This window comes from Electrophorus electricus, chromosome 16 (genome assembly GCF_013358815.1).
Source record: "Electrophorus electricus isolate fEleEle1 chromosome 16, fEleEle1.pri, whole genome shotgun sequence".
Lineage (NCBI taxonomy): Eukaryota > Metazoa > Chordata > Actinopteri > Gymnotiformes > Gymnotidae > Electrophorus > Electrophorus electricus.
In genome coordinates this window covers 18,043,333-18,061,237 of record NC_049550.1, presented here as the reverse complement: position 1 = coordinate 18,061,237, position 17,905 = coordinate 18,043,333, and the positions used below count along the sequence as shown (strand labels likewise).

The 17,905-nt window shown below is 44.0% G+C and overlaps 1 protein-coding gene across 5 annotated transcripts; it reads left to right on the top strand.

Moving 5' to 3' along the window:
- On the top strand, nucleotides 1-16,374 carry LOC113592299 (butyrophilin-like protein 2). 5 transcript variants are annotated; one of them, XR_003412298.2, is made up of 6 exons: nucleotides 1-209; nucleotides 5,534-5,593; nucleotides 6,423-6,776; nucleotides 8,119-8,168; nucleotides 15,262-15,491; nucleotides 15,650-15,739. XR_003412298.2 is itself a non-coding variant. In XM_035535024.1 (6 exons), exons 1-5 carry the CDS (start codon nucleotides 194-196, stop codon nucleotides 15,689-15,691), a joined length of 522 nt encoding a protein of 173 aa, XP_035390917.1. In that variant the 5' UTR covers nucleotides 1-193; the 3' UTR covers nucleotides 15,692-15,739; nucleotides 16,332-16,374. The 5 variants fall into 5 exon arrangements, 4 of the variants coding, with proteins under 4 accessions (XP_035390917.1, XP_026888931.2, XP_026888933.2 ...); XM_035535024.1 differs by lacking the exon at nucleotides 15,262-15,491 and adding an exon at nucleotides 16,332-16,374; XM_027033130.2 differs by lacking the exon at nucleotides 15,650-15,739 and having other exon boundaries at nucleotides 15,262-15,643.
- The last annotated feature ends 1,531 nt before the right edge of the window (nucleotides 16,375-17,905 follow it).

Below are 17,905 nucleotides of genomic sequence, written 5' to 3'. Positions count from 1 at the left end.
ATAATTCAGTCTGGACTCCAGCAGAGCCGAGAATGTGTTTACAGCAGTGTGTACATGTGTGTGTAATAGTATAACAAAGATATTAGTCTGTGAGAAGATGCAGTACTGAAATGAAGATGATGTGAGTGTGTTAGTTTGAAGAAATGTTCCTGTAGTCCTGGATGATGAACTTTTCTACCTGAAGACTCTCAGAATGACCTCAGGAAAAGGTAACAATGCTCTTACAGGTTTCAGGTTTCTGGTTTCTGGCTTTACCTGTTTGTGGATTTGGCTTTCAGTATGTATCAGATTCTCAGTCAGAAAGAGGTGAAAGAGAAGAAATATTTGGTGAAGTGAGTCCTGATGATAAATGAAAATGTTTAAATCAAACAGATATCTAAAATGTTTGACTGCATGATCAAATATTTGGCTTGAAATTCAGTATCAAACAGATTTTCTGTGAGGAAGACACTGGAGAGGAGAATTTTTTAGACAAACAAGTCATGATGGTTTATGAAAATGGCTGACAAGGAAAATGTTGAGGTTTAAATCATATAGATGTGTAACAAACGTGAGGCTACCTGATCAAACATGACCTTAGATTGCAGAATGTGAACAAGCTGTACTGATCAGAGCATTAAATCCTACTTATACAAGAATGTATCTAAAACTAAAACAGGAACACACTGCTAAATACCGCATGTGTTAACATCTAGTGTTATTATTAGACCTGTAGGTGGTGGTGGTGTGCCACCTTGACAATGTGGCAGAAGGGTTTCTAATAACGAGTTGACTAGCAGATGGTGTCAGCATAGCAGATCACTACACGTGTCATGGGGTGTTTGTAATAATGCTGACTTTGTAGTGCATCTTTGGTCTGTAGCCCTGCGAATCAGCTCCAGACCTGGAGAGACACACCAGCACACACTGCAGTGTTTATTTCCTCTTTACAACATTTCAGTTACTATACAACATCTACCATCTACACACTACATACTATCTACTCACTATATATCTACACACTACACACCATCTACGCACTAAATATCTACACACTACACACCATCTACTCACTATATATCTGCACACTACACACCATCTACTTACTATATATCTACACACTACACACCATCTACACACTAAATATCTATACACTATGCACCATCTACTCACTATATAGCTACACTCTACACACCATCTACTCACTAAATATCTATGCACTACGCACCATCTACTAACTATATATCTACACACTACATACCATCTACTCACTATATATCTACACACTACATACCATCTACTCACTATATATCTACACACTACACACCATCTACACACTAAATATAAAGTCAAAACAAATAAGATGTGGATTATGGATGTGAAACATACATAAGAGGATATACACATCACTCCCAGTTTATTATGTATACCTCCTCTATGGCTATACCTGTAGGCTACTATGATATTGGGTCTTGGACATATGTACCTTGTTACCAGGTTATTATGTAAACGCATTTTTATGCTACTGATCATCACTATGATCATTAGTGGCCTCAGTGGGGGAGGTGTGATCATTCATTACAATCACGTTATTTTCATAAGGGTGTTTAAATGTTTTTAGTCTGTGGTTTTTAGTCTACGTGTAGGACCTCAACCCTTTATATTCAACCCTAAGATCAGACTCACTATAGAGAGTCATTAACATCTACTCAATGTCATAAATTTGCACATCACATGGTTATGAATTATTTGATATTAATTTTTAGTAAACACAACACTATATACCAACTGAATAGAGGAAAAAAGATAATGGTTATAACAAAACAAAACTTATTGCTTTCTTAACCCCTACACCCCCCCACCCCACCCCACCTAAGGAAATCCCACATAATAATAGTAAATTAAATCAGAACCTCACAATAAAATATGTGGCAGGCCTGATTCATTGCTTGGGAATGTTGAGGCCAAAAACAGAACGGTCACTTCAAGATAAAGGTACCTTCCCACGGTCAGCTCTCTAGGTATGTTCTCAGTGACCCAGGACATTATACAGCTCAAAGTCTCAAGGACTCTCTCTCTCTCTCTCTGGCAGGTTAAATGACATGATAACAGTCTTGGTTTGTGCAGTATAAGCAGGTTATCTTCGTCTGTTTGGAGAAACTAACTCATAGTCTACTAGGCTGATACATCAGTATGCTACTTTGCTACAGAAAATATATAAATATGAAAATAAACCTTTGCTTAGAAATTTCTCACAACATACTCATAAGCCATTGTTAGACACAAAAGCTTTTTATGCGAGGATTCTCACTTTGAAAGTCCAAATCACATTCACATGCATCAAACCACCACTAAACACATGAAAACACATATTTACAGCTGGGCTACACATGGTTTTAGTTTATGATTTTAGACTATGGTTTTTAGACTGTGGTACTTAGTTTATGATTTTTGGTCTATATGGCGTCCCTGTAATCAGTACTCTGCACCCTTAAGCATGGACCAACCAGACACTAATCAGCACATCAGCAGTCTAAACCTGTGTCATGTGACCAACCTCAGAACATGAAGGAGGCAGAGTTAGTGAGCACTGGTATCCTGCTACTAGTGTAATGGGAGGAACACAAGCAAGAGTCATAACCCACAGTCTTCTGCAAATAGGTGTGTTTCCCATTTAAATGAAGACCTGCACTCATGAGATCATGTGAGATGCATTTACACAGCAGCTTTAATAACATTGTACATCAATAATAGAATGGGAAGAATTAAAGAATTAATAGAATAAATCAGTGGTGAATCAGATTCAGACACAGAGTTAGAATCCATGTGCAGGATTTTACTGGGAATAGAAGAACAGAGACAGACAAAAACAGACAAGGCAGTTATGGGACAAAAACAACAGAAGACCTACACAAAGGTACAGGTGAGGGGTAAGACAACAATCACAACAACAGAAGACAGAGACACAAAGGTACAGGTGAGGGGCAAGACAACAATCACAACAACAGAAGACAGAGACACAAAGGTACAGGTGAGGGGTAAGACAATAATCACAACAACAGAAGACAGAGACACAAAGGTACAGGTGAGGGGTAAGACAATAATCACAACAACAGAAGACAGAGACACAAAGGTACAGGTGAGGGGCAAGACAACAATCACCACAACAGAAGACAGAGACACAAAGGTACAGGTGAGGGGTAAGACAATAATCACAACAACAGAAGACAGAGACACAAAGGTACAGGTGAGGGGTAAGACAACAATCACAACAACAGAAGACAGAGACACAAAGGTACAGGTGAGGGGCAAGACAACAATCACAACAACAGAAGACAGAGACACAAAGGTACAGGTGAGGGGCAAGACAACAATCACCACAACAGAAGACAGAGACACAAAGGTACAGGTGAGGGGTAAGACAACAATCACAACAACAGAAGACAGAGACACAAAGGTACAGGTGAGGGGCAAGACAACAATCACAACAGCAGAAGACAGAGACACAAAGGTACAGGTGAGGGGCAAGACAATAATCACAACAACAGAAGACAGAGACACAAAGGTACAGGTGAGGGGCAAGACAACAATCACAACAACAGAAGACAGAGACACAAAGGTACAGGTGAGGGGCAAGACAACAATCACAACAGCAGAAGACAGAGACACAAAGGTACAGGTGAGGGGCAAGACAATAATCACAACAACAGAAGACAGAGACACAAAGGTACAGGTGAGGGGCAAGACAACAATCACCACAACAGAAGACAGAGACATAAAGGTACAGGTGAGGGGTAAGACAATAATCACAACAACAGAAGACAGAGACACAAAGGTACAGGTGAGGGGTAAGACAACAATCACAACAACAGAAGACAGAGACACAAAGGTACAGGTGAGGGGTAAGACAATAATCATAACAACAGAAGACAGGCTAGAATTTAAAATCCTGAAAGGCAGTAACACTAAGTGGCTTGGTATGCAGACAGGGAAATGTTGGCTATACTTCACAACTACTGAGAGTCACTGGGAGAGTTATACAGCGTGGTGATGAGTCACCACAGAGCGCTTAGTATTCAGGGGATGAGGACCTCTGGTGGCCAGAAGTCTGCATGCCTGACAAAACCAAACAAGGAAAAGCAGAACACAGAGCAGATACACAAGACCTTAAGGAGACAAACAGAACACACACGACCACCATTCAAAAGAACCTGTGACACAAACCTGATGGCATTAGTGAACAGTTTAAATGTTATGTTTTATTGACTAATAACTGAACACTGGCATGCTTTATGTGACAATCACCTTTATTATTTTAAAGTAAATCAGGGTGTGTATATGTGTGCTTTACAGTATAGTTTATGTATGTATATCAGGGGTGTATATATGTGTGTATTACAGTATAGTTTATGTATGCATATCAGGGTGTGTATATGTGTGTGTATTACAGTATAGTTTATGTATGTATATCAGGGTGTGTGTATTACAGTATAGTTTATGTATGTATATCAGGGTGTGTATATGTGTGTATTACAGTATAGTTTATGTATGTATATCAGGGTTGTATATATGTGTGTATTACAGTATAGTTTGTTTGTGTCTGTAACCCTCAGAAGAAAATCCATCAGGTCCAGGTGCTTTATTATTAAGCATGTCATTAAGGGAATTGTGAAAATCTTCTGGTCATAAAGTGTTTTTATATTCTCCAATTGGTTTTGTTAGGTTAACATTATTGAGAAATCAGTTGATACCCAAGATATGATGAATATAGATAAATATATTATTTACCTCCTCTGGTGTGTCTGATCTTTCCTGCTGTAACAGTGAGCTGTAAAGTGGTGGACGCATATGCTGAGAAGAGCGAGATTTATTATGGCCAAATCCATAATCACAATCATTAAAATAGTCTAGGGTCACTGAGCCAATGCGAATAGTGGAAATACACACAAAAGACAAAAAACGAGGGCTGGTGACACAAGAGCCACAAAAACACAAGCGGCGATTACATAAGAGGAATAGAGTACAAACAGAGACTAGAACAGCAATAACAGGAACAAAACATGAGGTTTGGATTACCATGACCAGCAAAGTACCTAAAGGGGCGTTAACAAGACAGGTGATACCAATGAAAGGTGGAGGAAAAACTAAACACACTTACGAGACGCTAACTATGGAAATAGCATGCTAGGGAGGGCAAATCGTGACACCTGCTGAACGTTTTATTGCTGGGATAATGAATCTTTCTGGCTTGTACCATCTTACTTTCAGTTTTTTTATCTGAACTTTACTCATCAAAGGTTCACTGTTTGGTTATAATTTACTGAAAAACTGAAAACTGGAAATCCAGCAGACCAGCTCAGTAACACACTGTGTCTTCAGAAACTCAAAATCTGAGGATTAAGAGTAAAAATAATCTGTGTGTATAACTTTCCAAAAGGTTACTGAGGTTAGATGATCTGATAGCTGAACCGATGTTACAGGGTCTGATGTACTAAACTATCTGTGTTTATAGTGAAAAATAAATGTTATTAAAAGTATTCAAACTTTCTTTTAGAGATGAAGTTGATCTGTGTGATACTGGTGATGTTCTCTGGATTTATGGAGCCCACATCAGGTGTGTGTGTGTGTGTGTGTGTGTGTGTGTGTGTGTGTGTGTGTGTGTGTGTGTGTGAGAGAGAGAGACAGAGAGAGAGAGACAGGGAAAAAAGATTTGATTTAGAACTTTATCTGAATATGCTCAAACACACATGGTTTACTCTTCCTAAGTGGAGTCAGTAGAATCCAGGGTTCATCTGGGGGTGTTTAAGTACAGTCAGCTGTATCACCAGGAAAACATACATACAGTCAGCCGTAACACCCATGAAATATGTGTACAGTCAGCTGTAACACCCATGAAACGTGTACAGTCAGCTGTAACACCCATGAAACATTTTACTTATCTTTTTTGTTTGTGATTGACTTTGCTTAATGTGCTTAATGTGTAGTAGAAATGATTGGTTTTATCTGTCAGTCAGTAGTACAGTGCATTAATGCAGTGTCCTTTATTTCTAATTCATTGCTCAAACTGGATGAATTTCAGTATCTAGAGCTCAATAGATGTTTCTCTTATACTTTATCTTCCTACTCATATAATAGAATATATGGTTATATCCTAATTACAGAAGGCCTCTATGGTTATAAAAAATGAACACATACCAACCCTCTGAGGTGTGACTTATCAAACCCATTTTAGGATTAACCCTACATCTGAGGATTAGTCTATCAAACTCTGTTCAGGATTACACAGACACTCCATAGCTGGGGTTCAGTCTGTTAAATTCTGCTCAGGATTAAACAAATACACTCTACAGCTGGGGTTCAAGTTTGGCTGTCTGTATTGCTGCTATCTCTACTTGACTTTCTCCTAGTACATATTTATATTTATTTATTTTTTATTCCAGCAGACTTTTTGATAATTGGTCCATATGCTCCTCTTGTTGTTAATGCTGTTGAAGACCTGGTTCTGCCCTGTTCTCTACAACCCACCATCAGTGCTGTGGACATGACAGTGGAGTGGTTCAGACAAGATCTGACTGAAACTGATCAATATGTGCATCTTTATGAAGATCATGAAGACAGAAATGAGAATCAGATAAGGTCCTACAGAGGGAGGACAGGCCTATTTAAAGAAGAGCTACAGAAAGGCAACACCTCACTGAAACTCTCAGGAGTCCAACCTTCTGATAATGGACTTTATAAGTGTTTAATCAAATCAGAGTCCTGGTATGATGACATCACTCTTCGAGTAACAGTTAACGGTGAGAACCATCACAGTTTCAACATCTCACTACTTCTCCTACTTCATATATAATTAAATTAGTTAAAATTCATAATTATGTTGTGTCACAGTATGGGCAGAACCTTCCATGTTTGTTATGAGAGGGGAGAGCTAGCTATTGAGTTGGTGACTGGGAATTGGCTTAATGACTAAAGTGGGGAGAAAAATAATTAAAAACAAATACTCATAGTTGGTGGTACTCATTTATGGAGAACTAAGCTAACAATAAGTACTATTCCAATTCAGCTTCATTTGGTGTGAATTGAGATGTATAATCTGAAATGGCTCCAAATTTATTGTATATTACTATGTTGGAAGTGGATGGTGTTTTTGTAAAGTGGAGACACTAGATGTGAAAATTAATTTTGTGGAACCACCACTTATTTCAACAATATTAGTACTAATATATCTTAGTGCTCATATAATATGTTTGTGGTCCATATATGACATCAGCCATTCAGGTATCACCATAGCCGTATCTAGGACCTACCAATCCCACTATTTCTCTCCTGATATCAATTCTGATACCTGAATACCATCTGATTCAAGTGGCCCTTGATTATGTCATCAATTTAAAATCTGTATAGCTCACTGTGAGGCATCATTCTTCTGTATGTAAAATAATATGACTATTACTACATGAGTAGTGATGTGTAAATTGCATGTTAAAGTGATACAAGTAGCCTACCAGCAGCACAGAAACATAGACACTGTGTGTAAGTATGCATCCTTCTTAATTATAACAGTGCATGTGACAGTACATCAATTACATTAAATATACCTACAGAGTAAACTTTTCATTGTAAATTTGCACAGTTATAACATTGAAAAACTAACCTCCAAGGACAGGATGAATTGAGAAAGAACCACAATGATTTCAGAAATAATTAAAATGTCTTTTTCCTTTTCTATTTCTTTTCTTTGCTTTATTAATGAGATGAAATCCAGAAAATAGATATGACCATTTTATACTTGGTCACAATTTGCTGGTCAGCATACTTGTTGTCACGGTTGGTCAGCCAAATAGCAGGGGAGACACACCCACCCCTGCTAGGGACTACTCATCGCACCTGACCCATTCACAATCCCCTGATTACTAATTGCTTTCACCTATTTCCCATTCACTCCCTACTCTATTTCTACCCTCAGATCTGAGGAGCCAGAGCTGCACATTAGAGGTCCTATTATGTCAAAACAAACCACGCATAAGTGTTTATCTAGAGGAGAACTAGCTCCTCTACTCTTTGTATTTGGGATTCTGTGTTCCCTTCGTGGATTTCTGGTGGAGAATAAAGATTACCTTTCTGCTGACCCGCCTCTAGCTTCCATCTACCCGCCACCATCACAGAATGTGCAGCCCAAGGGAAGTGAGGTGAGTAACCCCGAGTGGGTCCACCTGCTTGCTGCCCAGAAAGCGGTTATGAAGCAGCAACAGCAGGAGATGGGGAGATACGCTCCCTTGTTCTGAGTCTCGAGCAGCATGTCAGTAGTCTGACTCCTGGCACAGAGCAGCGAGTCGCCCCTCCCATCTCCCTGTCTATGCCGGAAAAGATGAAGTGCCTCATAGCGATCCCCAAGCCGTATGGAGGAGACCCAGAAGGGTGTGAAGGCTTTCTCGTGCAATGCAATCTTTTCTTTTTGTATCAGCCTCCCCTGCCTGACCACACAAGTGGCTTTTGTAGTCTCCAGACTCACGGGGAAAACCCGCGTCTGGGGATCCGCTCTTGTGGCTAATGCCTCCCCGCTTATGAGTGACTATGCCGGCTTCATTCAGGATCTTAAGGCGGTTTTTTATCACCCACGCCAAGGGAAGGATTGCGGGCAGTCGCTACACAGGTTGAAACAGGGACTCTGCAACGCAGCGGACTACATCATGGAGTTCCGCACACTAGCAGCTGGGACTCAGTAGAACGAGCCAGCCTTAATGGACGCCTTTGTGCACGGACTGAAAGAGGACCTGCAGGCGGAATTGGCATGCAAACCGGAGTCTTTCTCCCTGAACGAGGTGGTGTGCCTCTCAATTACATACGATCGCCTTCTACAAGAGCGGCACAGACAACTGCATTGGGGTTTGACACAGCAAGAAAACGATTCCCTCACGGTACCAGGGGACAACCCCCCAGAGCCCATGCAGCTGGGTATGGCAGGAATGCAAGGCAAGCTCCTGAACCGAGGAAAAGGCGAGCAGTCGGTGAGTGGGTTTGGACCCATCACTGTGCAAGCTACCAGTTTTGGTAAAACATCAGCGTCGCCAGCTCTCTGCATCCGCTCTAGTCGATTCAGGGACAGCAGGCAACATAATGGACTGGGGCTTCGCTAGGAAGCTGGGGATAAAGGCCATCTCTCTTCCTACTCCACTTAGTGTGCGGGCACTAGATGGAGGACTCGTGGGAGCGGGGGTTATAACCCATGTCACTCCCCGTGTACTCCTCGAGACCAGAGGGGGTCATGTGGAGCGGATTTCCTTTTACCTCCTTCCATCCCTCTCGCATCCCGTAACTCTAGGGCTCCCCTGGCTAAGGGCTCACAACCCTCATCTACACTGGTCTGACAGCCGTGTTCTTGAGTGGGCAGCTCCATGCAAGACATGGTGCCTGTCTCACTGGACGTTGCCACTGCAGTTGACCTCTGTTGAAAGCCCGGAGGTGGGAGAAGGACTCAGGGCACCCCCAGAGTATAGAGATCTGGAGGAGGTGTTTAGCCCCGCAAAAGCCATGCAATTACCCCCACATTGGGAATGGGACTGTACCATCACCCTCAAAAGCGACGCCGTTCCACCCTGAAGTAGGGTTTACCCACTCTCCCAAAAGGAGGATCGGATAATGGCACAGTACATCAAAGAGGCACTGCAACAAGGGTACATTCATCCCTCCACCTTGCCAGCCTCCGTGAGTGTCTTCTTTGTGAAGAAGGGGGGAGGGTTGCGATCCTGCATGGATTATAGAGGGCTTAACAGGCTACTGGTACAGTACCCTTACCCTAGTCCCCGCAGCACTCAAACAGCTGAGGGGAGCCCAATGGTTCACTAAGCTGGATCTTCGTAGTGCATACAACCTCATTTGGATTAGAGAAGGCGATGACTGGAAAACCGCCTTCAGCATGTTATCCGGACACTAGAAGTATTTGGTCCTACCCTATGATCTAGCCACAGCCCCTTCTGTCTTCCAGGCCTACATCAATGAGGTCCTATGGGAGTTCTTTGGTAGATCTGTTGTCGCTTATATCGATGACATCCTGATCTACTCCCCCTCCCAGGACCAACATGTGCATGACTTAAGGGCTGTCCTTGGCACCCTCTTGTAGAACCATCTCTACTGCCAACTGGAGAAGTGAGTTCCACCGCAGAGGTGAACTTCCTAGGCTATGTCATCTGCGAGGGCAGCGTACGCATGCAACCAGGCAAGGTGGAGGCAGTGACAAGCTGGCCTAGACCCCAGAATCGTAGGGAGTTACAACGTTTCCTGGGGTTCGCTGAATTCCATCACTGGTTCATTGATTCCTTTAGTACGATAGCTAAACCACTCACAGACCTATTGCGTGGCCTCTCCAAGAGGATTAAATGGAACCCAGAGGCAGAAAGATCCTTCACAGAGCTGAAAGCTGCTTTCTCCACTGCTCCAGTTTTGCAACAACCTGATCTGATGGAGTCTTTTGTGGTGGAGATTGATGTTTCAAATGTGGGAGTGGGCACAGTGCTGTCCCAACACAAGGGAGAGGCAAGGCAATTGAAGCCCATTGCATACTTCTCCAAGAAGTTAAGCGCTGCAGAAAGGAACTATGGCATGGGAGATCGCGAACTCCTTGCTATGAAACTGGCATTTGAGGAGTGGAGGCACTGGCTGGAGGGAGTGAGGCACCCCTTTTTGGTCATTACTGACCATAAAAACCTGGAATACCTTCAGACCACCAAAAGGCTCAATTCGAGGCAATCCCAGCGGTTGCTCTTCTTTACAAGGTTTGCATTCTGCATGACCTACCAACCAGGTGCAAAAAATGTGAGGGCAGATGCCCTCTTGCGTCAGCACCACGCATAAGCCCAATCCACCAGTTTAGAGCCGGTTCTGTCCCGCACCTGCTTTCTGGCCAGTCAAATGGGACCTAGACCAGAAGATGGCTGCGGCAAACCCACACCCGCACTGCCCACCTGACCATCTCTGTGCCCCTCCATCAGGAGGTTATGATAAATTATGAAATGTTAATCCATCAGTTATAACAACACTTTATTGCACTGATGTTGACTGATCCTATGTTGACAAACTCAAACTAGTACATATTGTAGGGGATTTTTTATTGCACTGATTGCAATACTGTTGTCTTTTATAGAGCTTATATGTATTTTGCACTTCTAGGTATCAGCATTGATCCCTGTATTTCAACAACATTCTTGTTCATTGATATATTGAACCTACTGTACTGGCTAGGATGTATTCTATGAGTAAATGACAAAGCAGTTTCATAAGATGCACTGGATAAGAGCATCTGCTAAATGCTGTAAATGTAAACACTCTTGAAAATTTCTCATAAGTAAGAAGTTATTAGTGAGTGTAAAGGAATGTTAATTCATGGTCCTGTGAATTTAAGAAGTCATTAGTGAGTGTAAAAGAATGTTAATGCATATTGCTTTGTGTTGTTAGGTTTTTACTCTGGGCTTTTAATCACAGGGCAAACAAAAAGGTCTTTTTAGAGAAGCTTTCATGGACACATGCATAGAGACTGAGAACAGACTATCTACCATGGCAATTTCCCTAGATGGGATTTTGTCACGACAGACAGACTTGATCCACACCCACGGCTGCCCCCACTGACTCGGGACAGGCCTCAGCAGACGCAGCCTATGGAACGAGGCAATGAGGTCAGGGTCCAAAATCTGGGAGGCCGGGACCCAACAGCACTCCTTAGGGCTGTATCCCTCCCAGTCCACCAGGTACTGGAGGCCCCTCCCCCTCCTATGGGAGTCCAACAGAGCACACACCCTGTACGCTGGGCCCTCCTTCGTCTCCAGAGGTGTAGGAGGGTCTTTCGAGGAATCCCCCTCCTCCGCAAAGGGACCCTCCTTCACAGGCTTCAGCGAGGAGATGTGGAAGGCCCAGGAAGCTCGACTACTCCCCGTCAGGCCCACTCTGTAGGTTACCTCATTAATCCACCCCATAATGAAGTAGGGGCCCTCATACCTCGCCTCAAGCTTGCCTGTGGTGCCCGCACGGCCGTCCCTGGTAAAGACCCACATCTTCTGCCCGATCTCGTAATTGGGGGTCTCTCCTCTTTTTTTGTTGGCCTTCCTCTTGTAGGCAGCAATTGACCTACGTAGGTTCTGGTGTGTCTCCTCCCAGGTCTGTTCGCTCTCCCGGCACCATCTATCCACTGCTGGCTGGTTGGATGTAGGGATGTTCCAGGGGTAGAGAGGCGGTTGGTAGCCTAGAACACACTCAAAGGGAGTGAGACCCATTCCCGTGTGTCACATCGAGTTCTGTGCATACTCTGCCTATGGGAGATACATACTCCATGTCTCTGGGTGGTGGTTACAATAGAGGCGCAAGAACTTACCCAGCTCCTGGTTTACTCTTTCCACCTGCCCATTGGCCTGAGCGTGGTAATCAGACATTAGGCTAACTGTGATGTTAAGCTTGCCCAGCAATTCCTTCCAAACCCGTGGTGTAAACTGGGGACCTCGGTCTGAAACGATGTCCTCCGGTAGATCGAATTGTCTGAAGACCTGGTGGAATAGTAGGTCGGCCGTCTCTAATCTGGTGGGTAGGGCTACCAAAGAGATTAATCTAACCATCTTTGAGAACCGATCCACGACACTCAGGATCGGGGTTGTTGCCCTCAGAGCCTGGCAAGTTGGTTACAAAGTCCACTGCCAGGTGGGACCATGGTTGGTGGGGCATAGGGAAGGGGAGGAGTTTCCCTGCCGGAGGCACCCAGGGCATATTGCTGCATGCACAATCGGGACCACATACCTCACTACATCTTTGGGTATAGCAGGCCACCAATAACATACTCCTATCAGTTGCATGGTGTGGGATGTGCCTGGGTGACCCGACCCCAATGATGTATGTGCCCTCGATGTGCCAGGGGGACATAGAGGCGATTGGCGGGACATTGTGGATGTGAGTTAGCAGCCTTGATTTCTCGGTCCAGTTCTCACTCCAGGGACGCCAAAAAGCAGGTGGGTGAGAGAACCAGCTCTGAGCTCGTAGACTGTGCTTCTGCTGTGTATTGTCACGAGAGTGCATCCACTCGGGTGTTCTTCTCTCCTGGCCTGTAGGTGACCTTGAACTGAAACCAGGAGAAGAAGATTGACCACCTGGCCTGTCTGGCATTTAGTCTCTTGGTGGTCTGGAGGTATTCTAGGTTCTTGTGGTCCATATACACTGTGAATGGGTGTCATGCTCCCTCAAGCCAGTGTCTCCACTCCTCAAAAGCAAGCTTCATAGCCAGGAGCTCAGTCCCCAACCCCGTAGTTCCCCTCTGCTGAGCTCAGCTTCCGAGAGAAGTAAGTGGTGGGCCGCAAGCTGCCTCGATCTCCCGTATGTTGTGAAAGCACCACGCCCACTCCTACATCGGAGGCGTCTACCTCTACCGCGAAGGGTCTCCCTGGGTCTGGTTGTTGTAAGACGGGAGCAGTTGCGAAGGCATTCTTGAGCTCCTCGAAGGCCTTGTCAACCACCTGGGTCCACTTAATCTTTCGCGCAGGTCCCTGGAGCTGGTCTGTGAGGGGCCTTGCCAGCGAACTGAGGGACTTAATAAACCTCCTATAAAAGTTGGCGAAGCCTAGAAAGCGTTGTAGTACTTTGCGTGTATGTGGTCTTGGCCAAGCCTTCACCGCCTCCACCTTACCTGGTTGCATACTCACACACCCTTGTTGAATGGTGTACCCAAGGAAGTCGACCTCATTGCGATGGAATTCGCATTTCTTTGCCTTGCAATATAGGCAGTTCTGTAATAAGGTCTGTAGCACAGCCCGCACAATGAGTACATGTTCCTTCCAGGAGGGGGAATAGATCAAAATGTCGTCGATATATGCGACGACAGATCTTCCCAAAAACTCCCTAAGAACCTCATTAACGTAGGCCTGGAATATCAATGGGTCCATTGCCAAACCGTATGGCAGAACCAAATACTCATAGTGGCCTGTGGAGGTGCTGAAGCCTGTTTTCCACTCATCTCCCTCCTTGATCCAGATTAAGTTGTACACCTTGCACAAATCAAGTTTCGTAAAATACCTGGCCCCTCTCAGTCGTTCAAGCACTGCTGGTAGCAGGGGGAGGGGATATGGGTACTGCACCAGCAGCTTGTTGAGTCCTCTGTAATCCACACAAGGTCTCAGGCCCCCCGTCCCTCTTCTTTACAAAGAAGACTCCTGCTGATGCCGGAGAGGTTGAGGGTCTGCCATACCCTTGTTGCAGAGCCTCTTTAATATACCATAGCCTGCTCCTCCTCCTGAGAGAGGGGGTAGATTCTGCACCAGGGGAGCACCGCTCCCTTCTTGAGCATTCCCAGTCGCGCAGTCCCAGTCGCGATGCGGTGGAAGCCGTGTGGTTTTGCTGGGGCTGAAGACCTCCTGGTACTCTAAAGGAATAGGCACCTGCTTCTCAGCTTCAGGACTCTATGGAAATAGCCTGGAGGGGTACTGCCTTGTTTGGGAAGCACCTCCGATAGCAGGACAGGGCCCACTACCGGATCTGGTTTTTTGCCCACAGCATCTGTGGATTGTGCGCACACAGCCAAGGCAAACCTAGGGTGAGAGAGTGAGACAGGCCCAGTAGGAGGAAGAAACTGATGCGTTCAGTATGTCCCCCGCTGGTGACAAGGAGAACCCTGGGAGTCTCATGGGTGATGTAACCTGGACCTACCAGACCCCCATCCAAGGCCTGTACACTTAGCGAGGAGGGCAGAGCGATGGCCTTGATACCTAGCCTCCTCGCAAAGCCCCAGTTCATGATGTTCCCAGCGGCTCCCGAATCCACTAGGGCAAAAGCTCACAGTACACAGCCTTTGCACGATATCTGGACCGGCATCTTAAACATGGGACAAGAGGAAGAACAACTCACCCTACTGTTGCCTCCTCCTCTTCGCTGTACCCTGGCTGCGTCCAGCTGCTTGGGCTCCTCAGGAGTGTCAGTTCACAAACACGTCAATCTGCGTGAGTTCGTTCCAGCGTGTTCCTGCCACTAAGGTCCCGAATTCCATCGCGTAGTTTGCCGTGGATCACAACCCCTGCCTTAGGCAACAATGATTGCCCACAGAGCCTTCCCTCATGGGAATGGTTGAACACTGCACGTAGTTCTCTGACAAATCCCGCATAATCGTTCATAAACAGCGAGTTATTTGTGACCAATGCTGCACCCCATACGCGTGCCTTTCCTGTAAGTCTCGAAATGACAAACTAAACTTTAGTATGGTCAGACAGTCATGGCTGATATCTGAAAAACAGCTCACACTGCATAATGAACCCTTCGCAGGTATCGGGGTCCCCACTGTACGCCTCGGGGGAGGCAATCGACCCTTTAATTCCCTCGTGTACAGGCGGATTGACGGGGGAGCTCGTTCTGTGCTCGGTACTCACAGTCATGCGTTGGATGCGCCAGCTGCGTCATGAAATATCCACCAATCTGTGTTTTCAAAGCAGACCTGAAGTGTGAAGGTGGCCTCCTCACTCCACTGAGAGACTGATCAGAGAAGTGGTTTAAATGTGATTTATTTTTTAATGTTTTGCAGCTTTTTTATTTTGAATTACATGTAAAGAGCAATGAGCTGCACTGTTCTTTACATGTAATTACTGTATGAAAAATACAAATAAAGTTGTTATTATTATTATTATTTCATATTTTTATCTGGTTTCTATTTCAGGAAAAGGTTTTCATGCATGGAAGATTGCTGTCATCTGCATAACAGCTTTTGGTGTTATTTTGATTGCATTTATAGTTTACATCTTGAAAGGTACATTTTCAATGAACATTTTTCAAGAATAGGTGTCAGAATATTTTATATATTGTCCATATTTGGATCATTGTGTGTGTGTGGAATGATAGTGAAGAATTTAGCCACTGCCAGTTAAATAGCCACACATTGTCTTGTTACAAAATCTGGGAGAAAACATGTATAAATACTTTTACATTTATAATTACTTTCACTTTAGCTCTTTAAGATCCAAAATTATAACTATTAGCAGCAAATGGGTGTTCAATGTTTGACATGGCCCGCTGGACCACTGTTATGTCATCATTGTCTTCATAGCCATGCTCTTATGTTCATATAGTGTACTCTGGGTCTTCATATAGTGTACAAGTATCTTTGTAAAGTTTCTTTACATCTATATCCTCAGAGAAGCAGATTTTAAAAAAGTTTTTAAAAACTTATGAAATGCTTATAATTGTATATACTATAAACTATAGCATATAAAGATCTGACAAAAGAATCTAAAAAATTTTTTTTTTTGTGAAAACCAAAATTTGTATAATTCTCAAAACTTTTGGCCATAACTGTAGTTGTGTTGTGTGTCCTCTCCTCTAATCTATCTTCTTGTGTGCAGATGCATGTGAGCTCACACTGGACCCAAACACAGCACACACAGATCTCGCTCTGTTTGAGAGGAACAGAAAGGTGACATTTGTGAGAGAGAATCAGTCATATCCTGATCATCCAGAAAGATTTGATCACTACATGAATGTGCTGAGTAGAGAGAGTGTGTGTGGAAAGAGTGTACGTGGACGCTGTTACTGGGAGGCTGAGTGGAGTGGAGACTGTGATATAGCAGTGACATATAAAGGAATCTGCAGGAAAGGACACAATGATGGATGTGTGTTTGGATGGAATCTAAAGTCCTGGAGGCTGAACTGCTTTAATAACAGTTACTCTGTCAGACACAATAAGAAGAGAACTGTCATCCCTGCCCCCCCCCCCCCCCCCCCCCTCCAACTCTAACAGAGTAGGAGTGTATGTGGAGTGGCCTGCTGGCACTCTGTCCTTCTACAGCGTCTCCTCTCACACACACACACTCACACACTTACACACATTCCACTCCACATTCACTAAGCCCCTCTATGCAGGGTTTTGGGTTGGTTCTGACTCCTCAGTGTCTGTGTGTGAGCTAGAATAACCTCCTGTGTCCTGCAGTCCAATAAAGGACTGTTGAACTCCAATTGAATTCTGTCCATACTGTCAAAAACACTGTTAGTAACACATGCTGTGGAATTACAACCTCAGGGGGGATTTTTCTGTCATTGTGTAAACTCTGTGTATAAATCTACACACAAAAGTATGATTGAAGCTTTGGATTTTGTTTTGTAAACTCTGAAAGATTTTTTTTCATTCTGTGTGTATAATTTGGAGTAATGCATATGTAGATAGTGTACAGAGTACACAAATCCTTTTCAAGCTCAAAATTGATGGTGTTTATTCAGAGGGATGTAGGTGGCATTTAATCAGAGGGATGTGGTTGATGTTTATTCAGAGGGATGTGAGCGGTGAAGGGCAGCATGTTGTTAAGAGAAGCTGCTACAGAACCTGTTAGAACTGGCATGCATGCTGAGAGACCTTGTGCCAGACAGCAGGGGGAGACGGAGTGGGGGGGGGGGGGGTGAGAAGACTCATCCACTGTGCTGGCAGACCTACTGATGCAGTGATGGTGGTAGTGATACTCATGATGTTCTCAGCTGTTTTCACTGACCACTGCAGGGTCTTGTGATCTGAGACATTGCAGTTTCCACCCCAGACAGTGATGCAGATGGTCAGGATATTCTCAGTGACTCCTCTGTAGAGCTTGGTGAGCATGGGGGAAGGGCCTGTTCACCTCACAGGAAGTGGAGACACTGCTGTGCTTTTATTGGCCAGGGACATGGTGTGGGAGGGACATTGTAGGGACAGTTTCTACAAATCTATTTTGCATTTTAAAATTATAATCTTTCACATACTTTTAATTCTTTATTTTTTAATTATGATTATTTTAATTATATTTATTTGGAAAACACATGTACACACATTTGCTGTATAGGTTGATTTGACTTCAGAAATGCTTGTTCTGTCATGTGATTGAAACACACTCCAACTGGTTTCTCTCTTCCCAAAGAAAAGGAAAGTGCTTGAAGCTGATGAGGGAAATGGTGC